The sequence below is a fragment of the Cebus imitator genome, unplaced genomic scaffold (assembly GCF_001604975.1).
Source record: "Cebus imitator isolate Cc_AM_T3 unplaced genomic scaffold, Cebus_imitator-1.0 Scaffold36, whole genome shotgun sequence".
Classification (NCBI taxonomy): domain Eukaryota; kingdom Metazoa; phylum Chordata; class Mammalia; order Primates; family Cebidae; genus Cebus; species Cebus imitator.
In genome coordinates this window covers 1,469,678-1,483,479 of record NW_016107351.1, presented here as the reverse complement: position 1 = coordinate 1,483,479, position 13,802 = coordinate 1,469,678, and the positions used below count along the sequence as shown (strand labels likewise).

The window sequence follows — 13,802 nt, the reverse complement described above, 5'->3', positions numbered from 1 at the left end:
AGGGTTTCACCATGTTGACCAGGATGGTCTTGATCTCTTGACCTCGTGATCCACCCGCCTCGGCCTCCCAAAGTGCTGGGATTACAGGCGTGAGCCACCGCGCCCGGCTGCTTTTCTTTTTCTTATTTTTTTGAGATGGAGTCTCGCTCTGTTGCCCAGGGTGGAATGCAATGGCACAATCTCAGCTCACTGTAGCCTCCACCTCCCAAGCTAAGTGATTCTCCTGCCTCAGCCTCCTGAACAGCTGGGATTGCAGGCGTGCTTAAGTATGCCCGGTTAAGTTTTGTACTTTTAGTAGAGACAGAGTTTCAACATGTTGGCCAGGCTGGTCTCGAACTCCTGACTTCAGGTGATCTGCCCACCTGAGCCTCCCAAAGTGCTGGAATTACAGGCATGAGCCACTGCACCCGGCCAGCCCTCTACATTTTCTAAATTTTCCTTGACATGTACATTCATCATACACACATTGTCACCCAGGAGCCTGCCACCAGCCTCATCTTAAGAGTGGTAGTCAGCAACTCAGCCTCAGGGCCAGTTTTTCCCACCTGTGGAAACAGGCTGACACCTAGCCCACCTACCTCCCACCTCCTAACTTACCCCAGGCATGTCAGGAGTTCTCGCCAATGGCCCACCCTACATGCCTCCCAGACTGGAAAAAGTAGATGACATACTGCCACAAAAAGCAGTCAAATGACTGGAAAGAAAGCTACTCCTCCTGGGAGACTGAGGCTATAGAATGACCCTTTCCCTCCTGAAGCTTAATTCCCTGGTCCAAGCGGGGAAGACACTGTTCAGATGCAGGATTCTGCCAGTGCCAACAAGACGGTCACCAGTAACAGGTGGATTTAGAAGTGCTCATCCCATCTGCAAACCTGAGTGTCAGTGACAGAACTACAGTGACTTCAGAACTACAGAGCACTTCTCATTCCAAAAGCGAACATGAATAAAATAATGGGAACATCAAAACAGCCGAGCGAGTGGCAACCACGGAGTTGCCGCTACTAGAACAGCACAGAGCTCACCTGCTCAGGGGACAGCCCTGCTGACACCGGAGTGAGCTGCTTTCGGCCGCCCACCATGTGTATCTGACATGCCACAGAGCCACTTTTATAGACAAAGTGTCTTCTTTTGCCACAGTCACTGATTGGCTACACAGGGCCCCGGCCTCCACTAAGGCAGCTTCAGAGGTAGCAGACAAGCAGCTGGGGGCCTGGGCTGCAGGCAGAGCGGGGTGGGCTTGGATTCGAGGTCTGCCACCAACAGGCACAACGCTGTGACTCAGCTACTCTAAGCCTCAGCCCTTTGTCTGGAAACACCGGTCTCACAGAGAGGATCCAATGAGGAACCACGCAAGCGCATGGCGCAGCAGCTGGTACGCTACAAGCAACACCTAGCAGGTGGTCACCCTGAGAGCTACCGCTACACTGATGCTCCTAGGAACAGGAGCAGTACAAAGAGCCCATGTGACCAGAAGGCACCAGCCTCCCTCTCCTTGCTGGTCAGTCTCCAAACAGGCCTCGGCCAGCCGCCCCATGATGGCATGGGACAAGACACGTTCTCCACTTGAAGGTGGTTCTAGGATGAGAGAACTTTCGTCACAGGACCCTCAGGGTACAAGTGGACAGTCTGAGAATGGGTTCCCTCCGAGCCTCTGGGAACCAACCTCCCCAATGCTCAGCTTCCCAGCTTCCCAGACCCGCAGACCAGTCCCTCCCTAAACACAGTTCCGGGGCAGTGCCACAGCCACACCTGTATATTCCTTGGGGGAAGCCGTATCTCCGTTCCTGAAGAACTTGATTGTCGGGTAGCCTCGCACACCGTACTGCTGGGCCAGGTCAGACTCCTCTGTGGCATCCACCTTTGCCAGCCTGATCTCAGAACCTTCTGCCTTCAGCTTCCCAGCGGCTTTGGCATACTCGGGGGCCAGAGCTTTGCAGTGGCCACACCATGGGGCATCTGGAAGCGGAAATGAGGTGCTAGAAAACAGCCCTTGATCCCTCGGCCACCCTTCCCTCTCTCCTCTGGCAGGCACTTCCCTTCATAAAAACCTTATCTACTCACCAAGATAACCCCTCCTAACGCACAACGCTGAGCTGATAGCCTGGTACTCTTGGGCAATATCAGGACAGAGGCCGTGAACAAGTGAACCCCAACCAACACCAGCCCCCATTCTATGTCACCATCAGCACAGAAGACAAACCTTTGAAAGACTGCTGACTTCTTACTGCCTGTAGGCAATTAAGGCCAGGGTCTCCCTAGAATTCCCCTTTACGATGACAGACAAAAGTGAAGAATTTAACGTGGCGCCCTGTACCAGGACTAGCTGAGTATGAGATGCACATCCATGCACACAGGCCCCGAGTCTGGGACTAAGAGTCTGGGACTAAGACGATCTGTCAACAAAGTTAGCAGCTGTGTTGGGCACAAGATTCCCACCCCAGGAACAGATGTCATATCCTTATGGACATGAGGAAGACTTGGGATTCTGGTCCTTGGCACTATGGGAAGAGCGGCTGTGGCAAGCTGAAGGTGCGGTGGGCAGGAGCGCCTTCCGGGTCGGCCCCGGAGAGGACTCGGCAGGGCTGGACGGACCCTGGCCTGCTCTGTGCTCCCACAGGGCGATCCAGGTCTTCTCGCACCAACAGGAAGGTCCCGCCGTGCGCAGGGCGGGCACCAGGACGGCCCCCCGGCTCCCAGCCCGGCGCCCACCCCCAAGGAGCCCCGGACACGGCCCCCAAGGCGGGCAGTAAGGGAAGCCTTCAGCCCCCGGTTCGCCAGGGGTCTCGGCCCCGGGGACGGCCGGGGTGTGCCTGCGTCCCGAGGGCCTGGCCCGACGGCTCCGAGTCCCGCCCGCGCGACCGCCCGCCAGGCCCGGCGCTCACAGAACTCCACCAGCAGGTACTTGTGCGCAGCCAGCGCCTCCGCGAAGTTGCTCTTCCGCAGCACCAGGACGTTGTCCTCCTCCTCGGGGGCGTCGGCGCCCACCCGGGCGGCCGCGGCCAGGGCCAGGCACAGCAGAGCGCGGCGCAGCATGTCGGACGCGGAGCGGGAGGGGCGCTTCGGTTAGCGCCGCCGGGACCGCGGGGGCGACGAGAGCGCGCGCCGGTCCCGGCCTCGCCTTTATAAATCCTGGGCCCGGGGCGCGCCTGCCCCCCCGGCCGCGCGCAGGCCGCGGCGCGCACGCGCTCAGGGCCCATCTCCGATTGGCCGGCGGACTCCCGGACTCGTGTTTGCCGCGCCCGCATTGGTTACTCGCACTAGGCCTGGCCCCGGATTCGGAAACTCTCCTGAGGCCCCCCTGGCCTTCGCTCGGGACTGGCCGAGAGCCTCGCGCTCGCTGTCTTTCTCAGCCTTTCATTGGTTTCCGACGAGAACTTTTTCTGCCTTGGCTTCTAATTGGTGGCTTTCGCCCACACCTTCTACGGGTCTGGAATGGCTGCTACTTTTGGCAGCCCGGGCTCTGCGTCTCCTGATTGGCCAAGGGATGCGCGCACTCTGCGCGTTCCTTCGTCGAACGTGGCAGTGGGGCGGAGTTCCCAGGCGAGGGGCGGAGCCGCAGCTGCGCCTCCGAAACCCCTCGTGTTGCATTCTGACTGGACCATGTACCCAACTGGCACGCCCCCGGACCCCGGACCGGAAGCTGGCGTGACGCAATTTCCGGCGCGCGTGTCAAGCGTGCTGCGGCGGCCTTGGAAGGTGGGGTCCTGCGCGTAGGGGCGGCGGTGGGCTCAGTGTGCGACAGCCAGCCCGGCCCGACGCGCTCCGCGAGGCCATGCAGGCACCCGCTGAGGGATGGCGGCAGTGCCTGGTCACAGGGATCGTGCGCACAGAGCGATAAAGTCTCGGAGGGGATGAGGGCACAGGGCAGGGGTGACGAGAATGGGGCTGAAGAGCCAGTGGGGCCGAGACGGGCGGGAGGGCGGAACCAGGGCACAGGGAACCTGTCGGCCTCCAAGCCCCTGGAAGACGCTGCTCACGCGCGGAGCGACCGCAGGAAAGGTCCTCCCGGCTAAGGCCTTCAGGGAGCGGTCCTTTGCCCTGTGGGTCTTTTCTCTCCCTTCCCACTGGTTGCCAAATCCTGTGAAGCTGCCCCGAGGCTGGTCCTTCTCAGATGCTCTGGTCGACTCCGGAGACGTCCCAGCCGTTACACAGTTGTAGGGATACCCTGTCTGCTGCTTCACTCCGAAGGCAGCAGCAGGGTCTTCCTCCCGACCCCCGACACCACCGAGGCTTCAGAGCACTTGAGATGTGGCCAGTCCACCGGAGACGGGCTGAGTGCGAAATGCACATCAGACTTCTGAGTGTGCGTGTAGGGGCTGGGGGAGAGAAGATACGTTATTTCGATAATACGTTTATATTGTCTACATGTTGAAATACTTAGTATACATACATTGGATTATGTAAGAATATTGAGGCCAGGCGCGGTGTGCCTCACTCCTGTAATCCCACCACTTTTGGAGACCGAGTCAGGAGGATCCTTTCCTCCCAGGAGTTCCAGCCCAGCCTGAGCAACATAGTGAGACCCCCGTCTCTACAAAAAGTAATGCAAAGAATTAGCCAGGAGTGGTGTGGTGCACCTGTGGTCCCAGCTACTCCGGAGGGTGGGGCGGGAGAATCACTTGGGCCCAGGAGGTCATGTCTGCAGTGAGCCATGATCCCACCACTGCACTCCAGCCTGGGCGACAGATCGAGACCCTTACTCAAAAAATGATAATTTAACTTGTTTCCTCTTTATTTATTTTTTCTTTTCTTTTTTTGAGACAGAGTTTCACTTTGTCTCCCAGGCTGGAGGGCAATGGCACAATCTCGGCTCACTGCAACCTCTGCCTTTTGGGTTCAGTCGAGTCTGCTGCCTCTGCCTCCCAAGTAGCTGGGATTACAGGCATGCGCCACCATGCCCCGCTAATTTGTATTTTTAGTAGAGACGGGGTTTTGCCATGTTGGCCAGGGTGGTCTCAAACTCCTGACTTGATATGATCCGCCCACCTCAGCCTCCCAGAGTGCTGGGATTACAGGTGTAAGCCATTGCACCCAGCCTCCTCTTCATTTTCTAACGTGGCTTCTAGAAACTTTAAAATTACATAGAAGGGCTGCATTTTGTTACTGTTGAACACGGGCAGCCCTCCCTCTCCCTCACGGCCAGGAACCTGCTGCCAGCTCTCCTTTTCCCCAGGTGCCCGCCCCTCTCCATTCCTCCTCACTTTCCTCTGCTGGGAAACAGCACCACCACTGACTTTAATCTTGGCAGGGGAAAGGGAAATACTCCCACAGTAAAGGTATACATCTTGACTGCAGTAACATCCTGACTCAGAAATAGTAACAGGTAGAAGAAGTTGCTTTTGTACTTTTGAGAGTTTGTGTTTCTTACAAAGAAAAATAGAAGAAAAAAAAAAAAGGAGAGTTTGTGTTTGTTGGTCAGTTGTTCCTGAGAACATATTTCTTGTGTTTCACACATGGAACTCCCTCAACTACAACAGGGGTTCTTTGTGGTCAAGATTGGGTCCCCTGTGCCCCTCCTCCCAGTGCCAGCGGAGCAAAGGTCAGTCAGAGGTATACGTTGTACCTGCTGGGAGAACTGCTTCCTCCAGGTGACTTTACCGGCCTAGAGGGAACATGAGTATGTGCCTGCCTGGGCACTGGCCTGGAGCTCACTCAGGAGACACCAGCTCTTTATAACTCGTTTTGATCGCAGGCGTGGTCCCTTCTGCTTTCTGGACAGATGGAAATTGCTTCACGTGGCTGCACTATATTCCAACGTTTTTGTGGTTGCCATGACCTGTTTTACAAACCACAGTTTGGGGCCTGAGACATGCTAGGGGTGGTGTTGCATGCCTATAATCTCAGCTACTTGGGAGGCTGAGGCAGGAAAATAGCTTGGGCCCAGGAGGTTGAGGCTGCAGTGATCCATGATCATACCATTGCGCTTCAGTCTGGGCAATAGGAGGAGACCCTGTATCTTAAGAAAAAAACCCACACTTGCGCCACATCTAGATACGAGGTCAGAGTTCAGATGCCTAAACATTGGAGCTTGTGTTTTGCCCACTGTTGGGAAGAGTGAAGAGATCTGACACACCATAATGTTGATTAGCTTGAGTAGGTTTGGTAGCAGCTTAGCTCAGAGCATGCTGTAAAGTAGAAAGGAAAAACGTTCACAGACAAAGAAAACGGGGGCCAGGCGGAGGATGCTAAGGCGCACGGGCCAGACCAGGACCCAGGTGGCCATGGATGTGTCTCACGGGCTGGCTCTGGGCCACTGGTGGCTGAAGCGGAGGGCTACTGGAACACACCTCAGTGCTGGCGAAGGCCTGGCCAGGGCAGCAGAGGGCAGGGCTGCAGAATAGCAACCCAGGTGGCTGTGGCCTAGCTAACATTCTATGAAAACCAGGGTGCCCAACCAGGACTGTAGCCTAGATAGATGGCAGCATTTATTTTTTCTTTAAAGACAGGATCTTGCTATATTGCCCAGGCTGGTCTCAAACTCCTGACCTCAGAGGATCCTCCCCTCTTCAGCTTCCCAAAGCACTGGGGTTACAGTGTGAGCCAGCGTGCCCAGCCAGACCCCAGTATTTTAGACAGATGCTGTGGCTGCCCATCGTGTCCTCTCAAGGTGCCTCTTCCCTTGGACTGGCCCCTGGTAAGGCTGTCAGGAGGAAGTCTGGCCTGCGGTGGCCTGAGACAGTCTCCTCTGCGGTGATTGTTCAGAGGGTGGAAATGTGCGGGGCCTGTGTCTTGCCCCAGCACACAGGCTGGTGTTTTCCTGAGGCCTGCTCGTGTGTCTTCCAGCCCTAGGGTGAGAAGATGGGCCAGGCCCTTCGAGTAGTATGCCCTTGGAGGCCAGAGGCCACCTGTGGCTGGCATTTCTTTGGATCATCACAGGTGTTCCAGAACATCCTTTAGGGAGTCTCAGGCTTGGAGAAGACACCCATTAAATGTTGGTTAGTGATTTTTTGTTTTGTTTTTATTTTTGAGATGGAGTCTCACTCTTGTTGCCCAGGCTGTAGTGCAATGGCGTGATCTCAGCTCACTGCAACCCCTGCCTCCCGGGTTCAAGCCGTTCTGCCTCAGCCTCCCCAGTAGCTGGGATTACAGGTGCCACCACCACGCCTGTATTTTTAGTAGATACGGGGTTTCGCCATGTTGGCTGGGCTGGTCTCAAACTCCTGACCTCAGATGATCCACCCACCTTGGCCTCCCAAAGTGCTGGGATTATAGGCATACGCCACCATGCCCAACTGGTTAGTGATTAAATGTTTTGATTGATGCAGTTTCTTTAATGTACTGTGTATACAATATTGCTCATTTGAGGTAGGGTCTCACTCTGTTGCCCAGACTGGAGTGCAGTGGTGCAGTCATGGCTCACTGCAGTCTCAGCTTTCCAGGCTCAGGTCATCCACCTGCTTCAGCCTCCTGAGTAGCTGGGACTACAGGTGTGCACCACCATGCCCAGCTTATTTTTGTTTTAGAGATGGGGTCTCACTATGTTGCCCAGACTGGTTTTGAACTCCTGAGCTCAAGTGATCTGCTTCCAGCCATTAGAACAAACACTCCCTTTCAGCCAGCAGTCTGGCTGAAGGTGTGGCGGGGCAGCAGCAGGCTCACAGGCACCTGGGCAGTACTCCGAGGTCCCTCTTGTGTTCCCACTGTGAGCAGCAGCCCACGGTGAGCCGGGAGTGGAGGTGAGAAATCCAGCAGCAGCGCAGTGGTGAGTGCTGGCCCTGTGGAGTGTGGCAGGTGCTGATTCTAGGGCAGGGCAGTGCTGGGCACACACATTTCTGGGTTCTCAGAAATCACAGTAACCTGTGATTAGTTGGTCACATCCCAGACCCTGACCTAGCATTGGCTGGCACTGTGACTTGCCACCCTCCTGAATGGAAGAAGTGTCCACCTGGGGGTGGCTGAGGAGGTGGATGCTTGGGGACTGCTGGGAGCCACAGGCCTTGGGAGGTGTGGAGAGGGGACTGCAGGTGCAGGCTGCTGGGGGCGGGGAGGCCTGTCTTGAGCACCCGGCAGTACAAAACAGGTCCCGGGTGGGGCCCCGAGGATCAGGTTAGACTTGGGACCTGAGAGACACGTCATGTGCACTGTGTGCCACCTCATGTTATCCTGCACCAGGGGAGGAGCCAGCCCAAAGTCCTGGCTGCTGGCAGCATGCCCATACAGCTTGGCAGGTCTGAGTTCACACGTCTAGCAAAGCTGGGAAAATCCAGGAGCAAGAAGGTGAAGGCTTCTGGCTCAGCCCGGACTCCGAAGGCCCTTGCCTGATGGCCTGAACTGCTGACAACACCCTGGCACGGCTTGGGGACTCCCTTGGGAGAGTGGAGGAGACTGGCTGGCAGGGGCTGCTTCCTAGAGCTTGCCCTCTCTGGCAGGGCTGTTGTCTGTCCCATGAGATGAGCCTTCAGCCTGTGGTTCACTGCCCCACCCTGTCACTTGGGGCCTGGAGCAGTTTTGGGAGGCTGGGTAAGGTCTTTGCTCCCTGTGGAATCTAGGGCTGGGGGCTGACCCAGCCTCTCTCTGTGGCTGCTCTCAGATCTGGGTCTGGGCCAGCTTCTGTAGGAAGATGCCATTCTGTTGCACTGGCTGATGGTTAACTCTAGGCTCAGCCTCTGCGGCTCCCATGAGGGCCTGGCAGGGATGGGGCGAGGTGACAGTGGGACCTGTGTGTGTGCGTGCTGCCCTGGCACAGGTGTGTTCAGTGACCTGAGGTATGAGCGTATCTCCCTACCCACCCCAGCTGGCGATAAGCCCCTGCAGGGCCTGCCCTGCTGATAAGCAAGTCCCAGAGCAGCATGGCCTGTGTCAGAATGACCGGTAGGAGGGCCCCAGGGTAACAGCAGCCCATCCCAGCTGCCCCTGTGTGAAATAGGATTTTTCTCAATGCCTCACCACAGAAGGCAGATTTTGAAACTGGCATCAGGCCAGAAACAGAATTTCTGACTGAACACTTCTAAGTGGTGCTTCGTTACTCATCTGCCTCTTCCCCCCTGCTGGGCAGAGGGGTATGGGTTTGAAGTTACCGGGGGCTCTTGGAGATGGTGCTGAAAGGAGGCAGCGCCACTGCCACGTGCTTGCAGGCATGGAGGCGCTGGGCTGCCCGATGCTGCAGTGGTCAGTGCCCCTGGCTGGGCACACCTGCCCCCAGAGGCCATGTGGCTCCCCAGTCACCTGTGCCCCACACTACAGTGAAGGATGCCCGAGGTCTCCGGCTGATGGCATCACACCAGGCCTTTTCACCATTGGGCTCCTGGCACTGTCCGGTCATGGAGGGTGCTAGGCTGCAGCTGTGAAGGGCTAGTACCCTAGGCACTTGTGGCCCCACTGCCTAGGCACCGACTTCCTGCCTCAGCCACGCCTGTGCTCACACGCACCAGGAGCCACTAGGCTGACCCTGGCTTGGGCCTGGTCCTCCCTAGGTTTCCTTGGGATTCAGTCATTAGAGGGCATGCTCACATCTGGGCCAACTGGACACCTCCAAGCCGGGTCAGGGAATCAAGCAGCTCTCTGGCAGCACCTGAGCTGCACAGGCTCCCACTTCCCCCATTCCCTCTGCCAGGCCCGGCACCCCCAGCCAAGGCTGTCTGCTGTTTTAGATTCCCGCTGCCTAGGGCTGGTGTCACCAGGTGTTTCACATTCCTTTCTCTGCGATAGCCGCAAAGGACCCAGCAGCCACAGCACTTCAAGGGGGCCGCACCCTCCCCCACCTCCCCACCAGGGTCCCCATCTTCCCCTCTGTCTCCCAAAGCCTGTAAGCTTTGTCCCCACAGATGCCAAGCAGCAGACACCCCTGGTTCCTTCAGGGACATTTATTTCCCGGTCAGAAAAGCAGGAGCAGGCACCTCTGCCTGAGCCCAGCAGACAACACGAAGACTGGGGGCGGGCGGGGGAGGCACAGGAGACACTCTCAGCTCTGTGTGCACTTGGTCCCTTGTTTGTTCCTGGCTGGGTCAGGGAGGGCCTGCCGGGGGTGGTGGCACCGAGCCTGGGGGAACAGGCAGGCTAGTGGCCCAGGGATGGCACGGACGGAGGCAATAAATACTGATGGCCAGGCAGGGATCCTGGCTGGGCCCAGGCGGGGTGGGTGAGGCTGTCCGTCCAGGGCTCTCCTGGGGGTGGGCTCTGGGCGCTGCCCGCCGAGACAGAAAAGGCAGAGGCAGGACAACACCCAGCCTCCTGGATGGTACTGAGGTGACTGAGTTTTGGCAATTTGGCTTTCCCTAAGCCGCTGGAGCCATCCCCACAGCCCTGGCCAGGGGAGGGGCAGGTAGGCCAGGCACTGGTAGGCTGGAGGGCGGCAGCAGCACCCCACACCTCCCTGGATCACTGGGTTCGCCACCGGGTATGGGATGGGGAGACCACATGCTCATGCAGACACAGGGAGTTAGAGGTTAGTGAGGCCCCCACGGCACGTTCCACATGTTAAGGCATCATGGTTAGACAGGACTGACAGCAACAGGGCGGGGGGGGGTGGCTGGCCAAGGAGCGGCGGGGCTGGAGGGTGGCCTGGTCCCCACCAGGCCCTGCATCCCACGTCCCAGCTCCGCCGTGGGGCAGCAGACAAACACGTCCTGGGCAGCCACGGTGCTTAGAGATTGGAAGCACCCGTGAGCCCTTTGGGCTGCTCCACTCCCTCCTGAGGCCAGGCCTCAGGTGTGACAGGGAGATAGGACCTGGGGGGCAAGGAAAGGGCAGCAGAGGCCTGGCCAGGGCCTCTCTTCCCCCACAGCACAGGCAGAAGCAGCAACGAGACACGAGACCACCGAGGAGGCTGGGCCTGTGGGCAGGGGAGGGCTGAGGGGGTCGGAGGCACTCGGCTGCGCCAGGCCAGGAAGGCGGACCAGGGTGGGAGTGGCATGGGAGGGCCTGTCAGCACTTTGGTATGGGGAGGGGAGGGGCTGGGGGACACATCCGCCTGTCCGCCGTCCGTCCGTCCATCCGTCTGCCCTGTCTGCCTCCGGCCGGGACTCAGTCCTTCCACTCCTTTTTGATGGTGAGATTCCACTCCCAGGACAGGTGGTCAGTCTTGTCGTCGTCTGTGAAGCGGGACTTGATGCTGTAGCTGCCCCGGGCCAGCATGCCCTTGGGCGCCTCCTCCACGGGGGTCAGGAACTCATACTCCTCGGCCCGGGGCCCATAGCTGCCCACCATGTAGTCGGTCTTGTCAACTGGAGCAAAGAAAGAGGGCAGTCAGTGGCCCCGCTCCCTCACCCAGCAGTGCACCCAGAGGCCCCCACCTGCCCTGCCCAGGACCCCACTCACTCTTGACGCCTTTCCTGTACGTGTGCTGGATGTACTTCATGCCGGACACGATCTCTCTGTTCACCTGCAGGACCCAAAGCAAAGATCAAGGAAGGCTGACTAAGGCCACCCCTCCACTCCTGAGCCACAGCAGCCTGTGCCTTACCCGGAAAGAGATTTTTATCCGGTACTCCACGCCCTCCTTCAGCACAAACGACTGCTTCTTGAAGCTCTCCAGGTCACCTGTTGGGGGAACCGCTCCCTCATTGACTGCCCAACAGCCCTGGGGTCCCCTTGGCTGCACTTCCCGCACTCCCCACCAGGGGCCACCCGAACTCCTGAGGCTGCAGGGCACTCACCTGTCAGGTCCAGCTCCAGGGGTCCCGGGGCCGAGCTGCACACCAGGGTCAGGCCAGTCACGACGACGTTGGGGACGTTAGGGTCTAGGGAGTGACAGCAGGTGAGGGCCCCATCCCCGCCAATGGAAGCAGGGGCCGGGGAGCAGCAAGAGAGCTGGGGTGTGCTGGAGGCCACCCAGCTAGCGCAGCCCAGACTCACCTGCAGAAACAGCCACGCGGCCCAGCAAGGCCTCCTTGTACTTTCGCAGGCTCTCGTCATCCTTGTCCAGCTCCTGGATCTCCTGGATGCTCTTCTGGGCAGGGGGCTTGTAGTTCACTGAGTGCTCATCCTCCTCATTCTCTGCTGCAATCTGGGCCAGCTGCTCGGCTGTGGGCTCCTGCTCAGCCATGCTCACTCTTAACCTGGGTGGGGACACCTAGGGGCGGGACGGTGGCAGGCCTTGGACCTGGGTCCCCATGGGAGGTGCACTTTCTAAGCAGGAAGGGAGGCTGCAGCCAGAGCTTTAAAAGGGCTCTCATGGGGCCACCCTTGCTCCTCCCCACCCCAGGTATAACATCTATGACAAAATGGGAACTACAGCCCGTCCTGGGGAGAGAGCACACCTCCCCCTTCACGAAGGAGGAGGCAGCAGTCCCCTGCATACAAGGGGCAGGACTAGCTGGCCCCAAACCCAACTGGCAGCGCCCACACTAAAACCTCTGTAGGGTCTTCCTGCTCCTGAGCTGCCCAGGCCCTCGCCCTACTGGGTGACGGAGCTGGGTATCCCTCAGAAGGGATGCTCCCCAGGCCGTGCTAGTCACGTGCAAACCTGTGTGTTGTGTTCAGCCTCATCCATCAAGCCCCTGGAGCTCGGAAGTTGGGGGCAGCCAGCACCCCGCAGGGGGCCAACGGGGCATGGGGATATTAAGTATCTCCAATTTCTCTCCAATTGTGAGGGTCTGTGACCTACAACTTGGGAGCTATAACAGCGGTTCAGTGCTCTCGGACCCTCTTGCAGACTGTGGGCCAGGAGCGCCCTGGGCAGCACTGACCCGACAGGGGCCCGAGCGCGGGTCTGTCCCTCAGGCTCAGATCCTTCCCGGCGGCGTGGGAGATGGGTCAGGGAGCAGCCCACCCAGGACGCCCAGGCCGGGGTCCAGGCTGCCCTGCTTCCGCCAGGCGCTGCGGCCTCTGCGCTGCGCGAGGGTGGCCGCAGGCGCCCGGATCCTAGGGCGCGGCCCGCACTTCCGCAGGGCCCGCAATCCGCGCCGGGCGTGGCCCGGGCGCTAGGGGAGGCCGCGCCCCAATCCCCGCGCCGCCCTGGGGCGCGATGGCCGCGCCTGCCTTCCTGGCGCCCCCAGTCCCAAGGGAGGAACCCTCAGGCCCTGCCCGGGCCCCAAGCTCCTTGGTGGCCATGAAAGAAGCCCCTGGCCGCTCGGGCGGGGCCCGCTCCGCCCAGGGCCCCGCCGCCCCTCCGGCCAGGGCCCCGCACGTGGGACCCAGGCCGCCAATGCACTGTCCCGCCCGGGCCCGCGCCGCCCGCCGCAAGCCGCCCGCTGTCACGGCGCCCCCGCCCGCCGAGACCCCGCCGTGGACTCAGGGCGGGGCGCGGACAAAGGCGGAAGCCCCCACCCCCGCGCCCCCCGCCCCGCCGCCCCCGCCGGTCCCCGCCCCGGCCCGCCGCCTCTGCCACGCCACGGCCACTCACCGGAGGGTTCCGCGGCGCGGCTCTGGCTCCCTCCCGCACTAAATGACGAATCTCGTAGGCCGCCGCGCGCGCCCTCCCTCCCTGTCTGTCACTTCCGGGGTCACACGACTTCCGCTCGCCCGGGCGGGCAAGGCCAGGGCGCATGCGCGGCGCGCGGGAGGCCGGGGTCGCGCAATCGCCATCTTGCGGCTGGACCTCGTGGGCGCGTTCCGCGTGGGTTGTGGCGTCGTCACTTTCCACCCCAAGCCCTGTCAGTGGTAATCTCTGTAAGCCAGGGCACCTCTCCACGCCAGCCCAAGGTGCCCGCGCCCAGGACGCCGCTGTCCACCCTGCGCCCACTCGAGGTCCGCGGCGAGCGCGTGCGCTGTGGAACCCGCGCAGGTGCAGTGCGCTGCACTCGCCCGCCCAGGCGGTCCGGCCGCGCCTCTTGTTTTGGGGTCTTGTTACCTAGTCCCGGGACTTCGGGGACGTAAGGGGCACGGGGATTAGGTTTACTTAAACACAGGCGAGAGCCGCTCCT

General features: G+C 59.9%; 2 protein-coding genes across 3 annotated transcripts in view; both read right to left on the bottom strand.

Annotated features, from left to right (window-relative positions):
* P4HB (prolyl 4-hydroxylase subunit beta) overlaps positions 1-3,249 on the bottom strand; it is a 17,161-nt gene extending 13,912 nt beyond the window's left edge. The window contains exons 1-2 of the mRNA XM_017524840.1: positions 2,883-3,249; positions 1,750-1,956 (exon numbers count right to left, since the gene is read on the bottom strand). Of these exons, the coding sequence (XP_017380329.1) occupies positions 1,750-1,956; positions 2,883-3,033 (358 nt within the window). The 5' untranslated portion in view covers positions 3,034-3,249. The remainder of the gene's footprint in view (positions 1-1,749; positions 1,957-2,882) is intronic.
* Positions 3,250-9,788: 6,539 nt separating this feature from the next.
* Positions 9,789-13,410, bottom strand: ARHGDIA (Rho GDP dissociation inhibitor alpha). Of its 2 annotated transcripts, XM_017524842.2 has the most exons (6): positions 13,283-13,410; positions 11,794-12,010; positions 11,595-11,678; positions 11,402-11,478; positions 11,257-11,320; positions 9,789-11,162 (listed from the first exon to the last, which is right to left on the bottom strand). In XM_017524842.2, exons 2-6 carry the CDS (start codon positions 11,981-11,983, stop codon positions 10,963-10,965), a joined length of 615 nt encoding a protein of 204 aa, XP_017380331.1. In that variant the 5' UTR covers positions 11,984-12,010; positions 13,283-13,410; the 3' UTR covers positions 9,789-10,962. The 2 variants fall into 2 exon arrangements, with proteins under 2 accessions (XP_017380331.1, XP_037593104.1); XM_037737176.1 differs by lacking the exon at positions 11,595-11,678.
* Between the last annotated feature and the right edge of the window lie 392 nt (positions 13,411-13,802).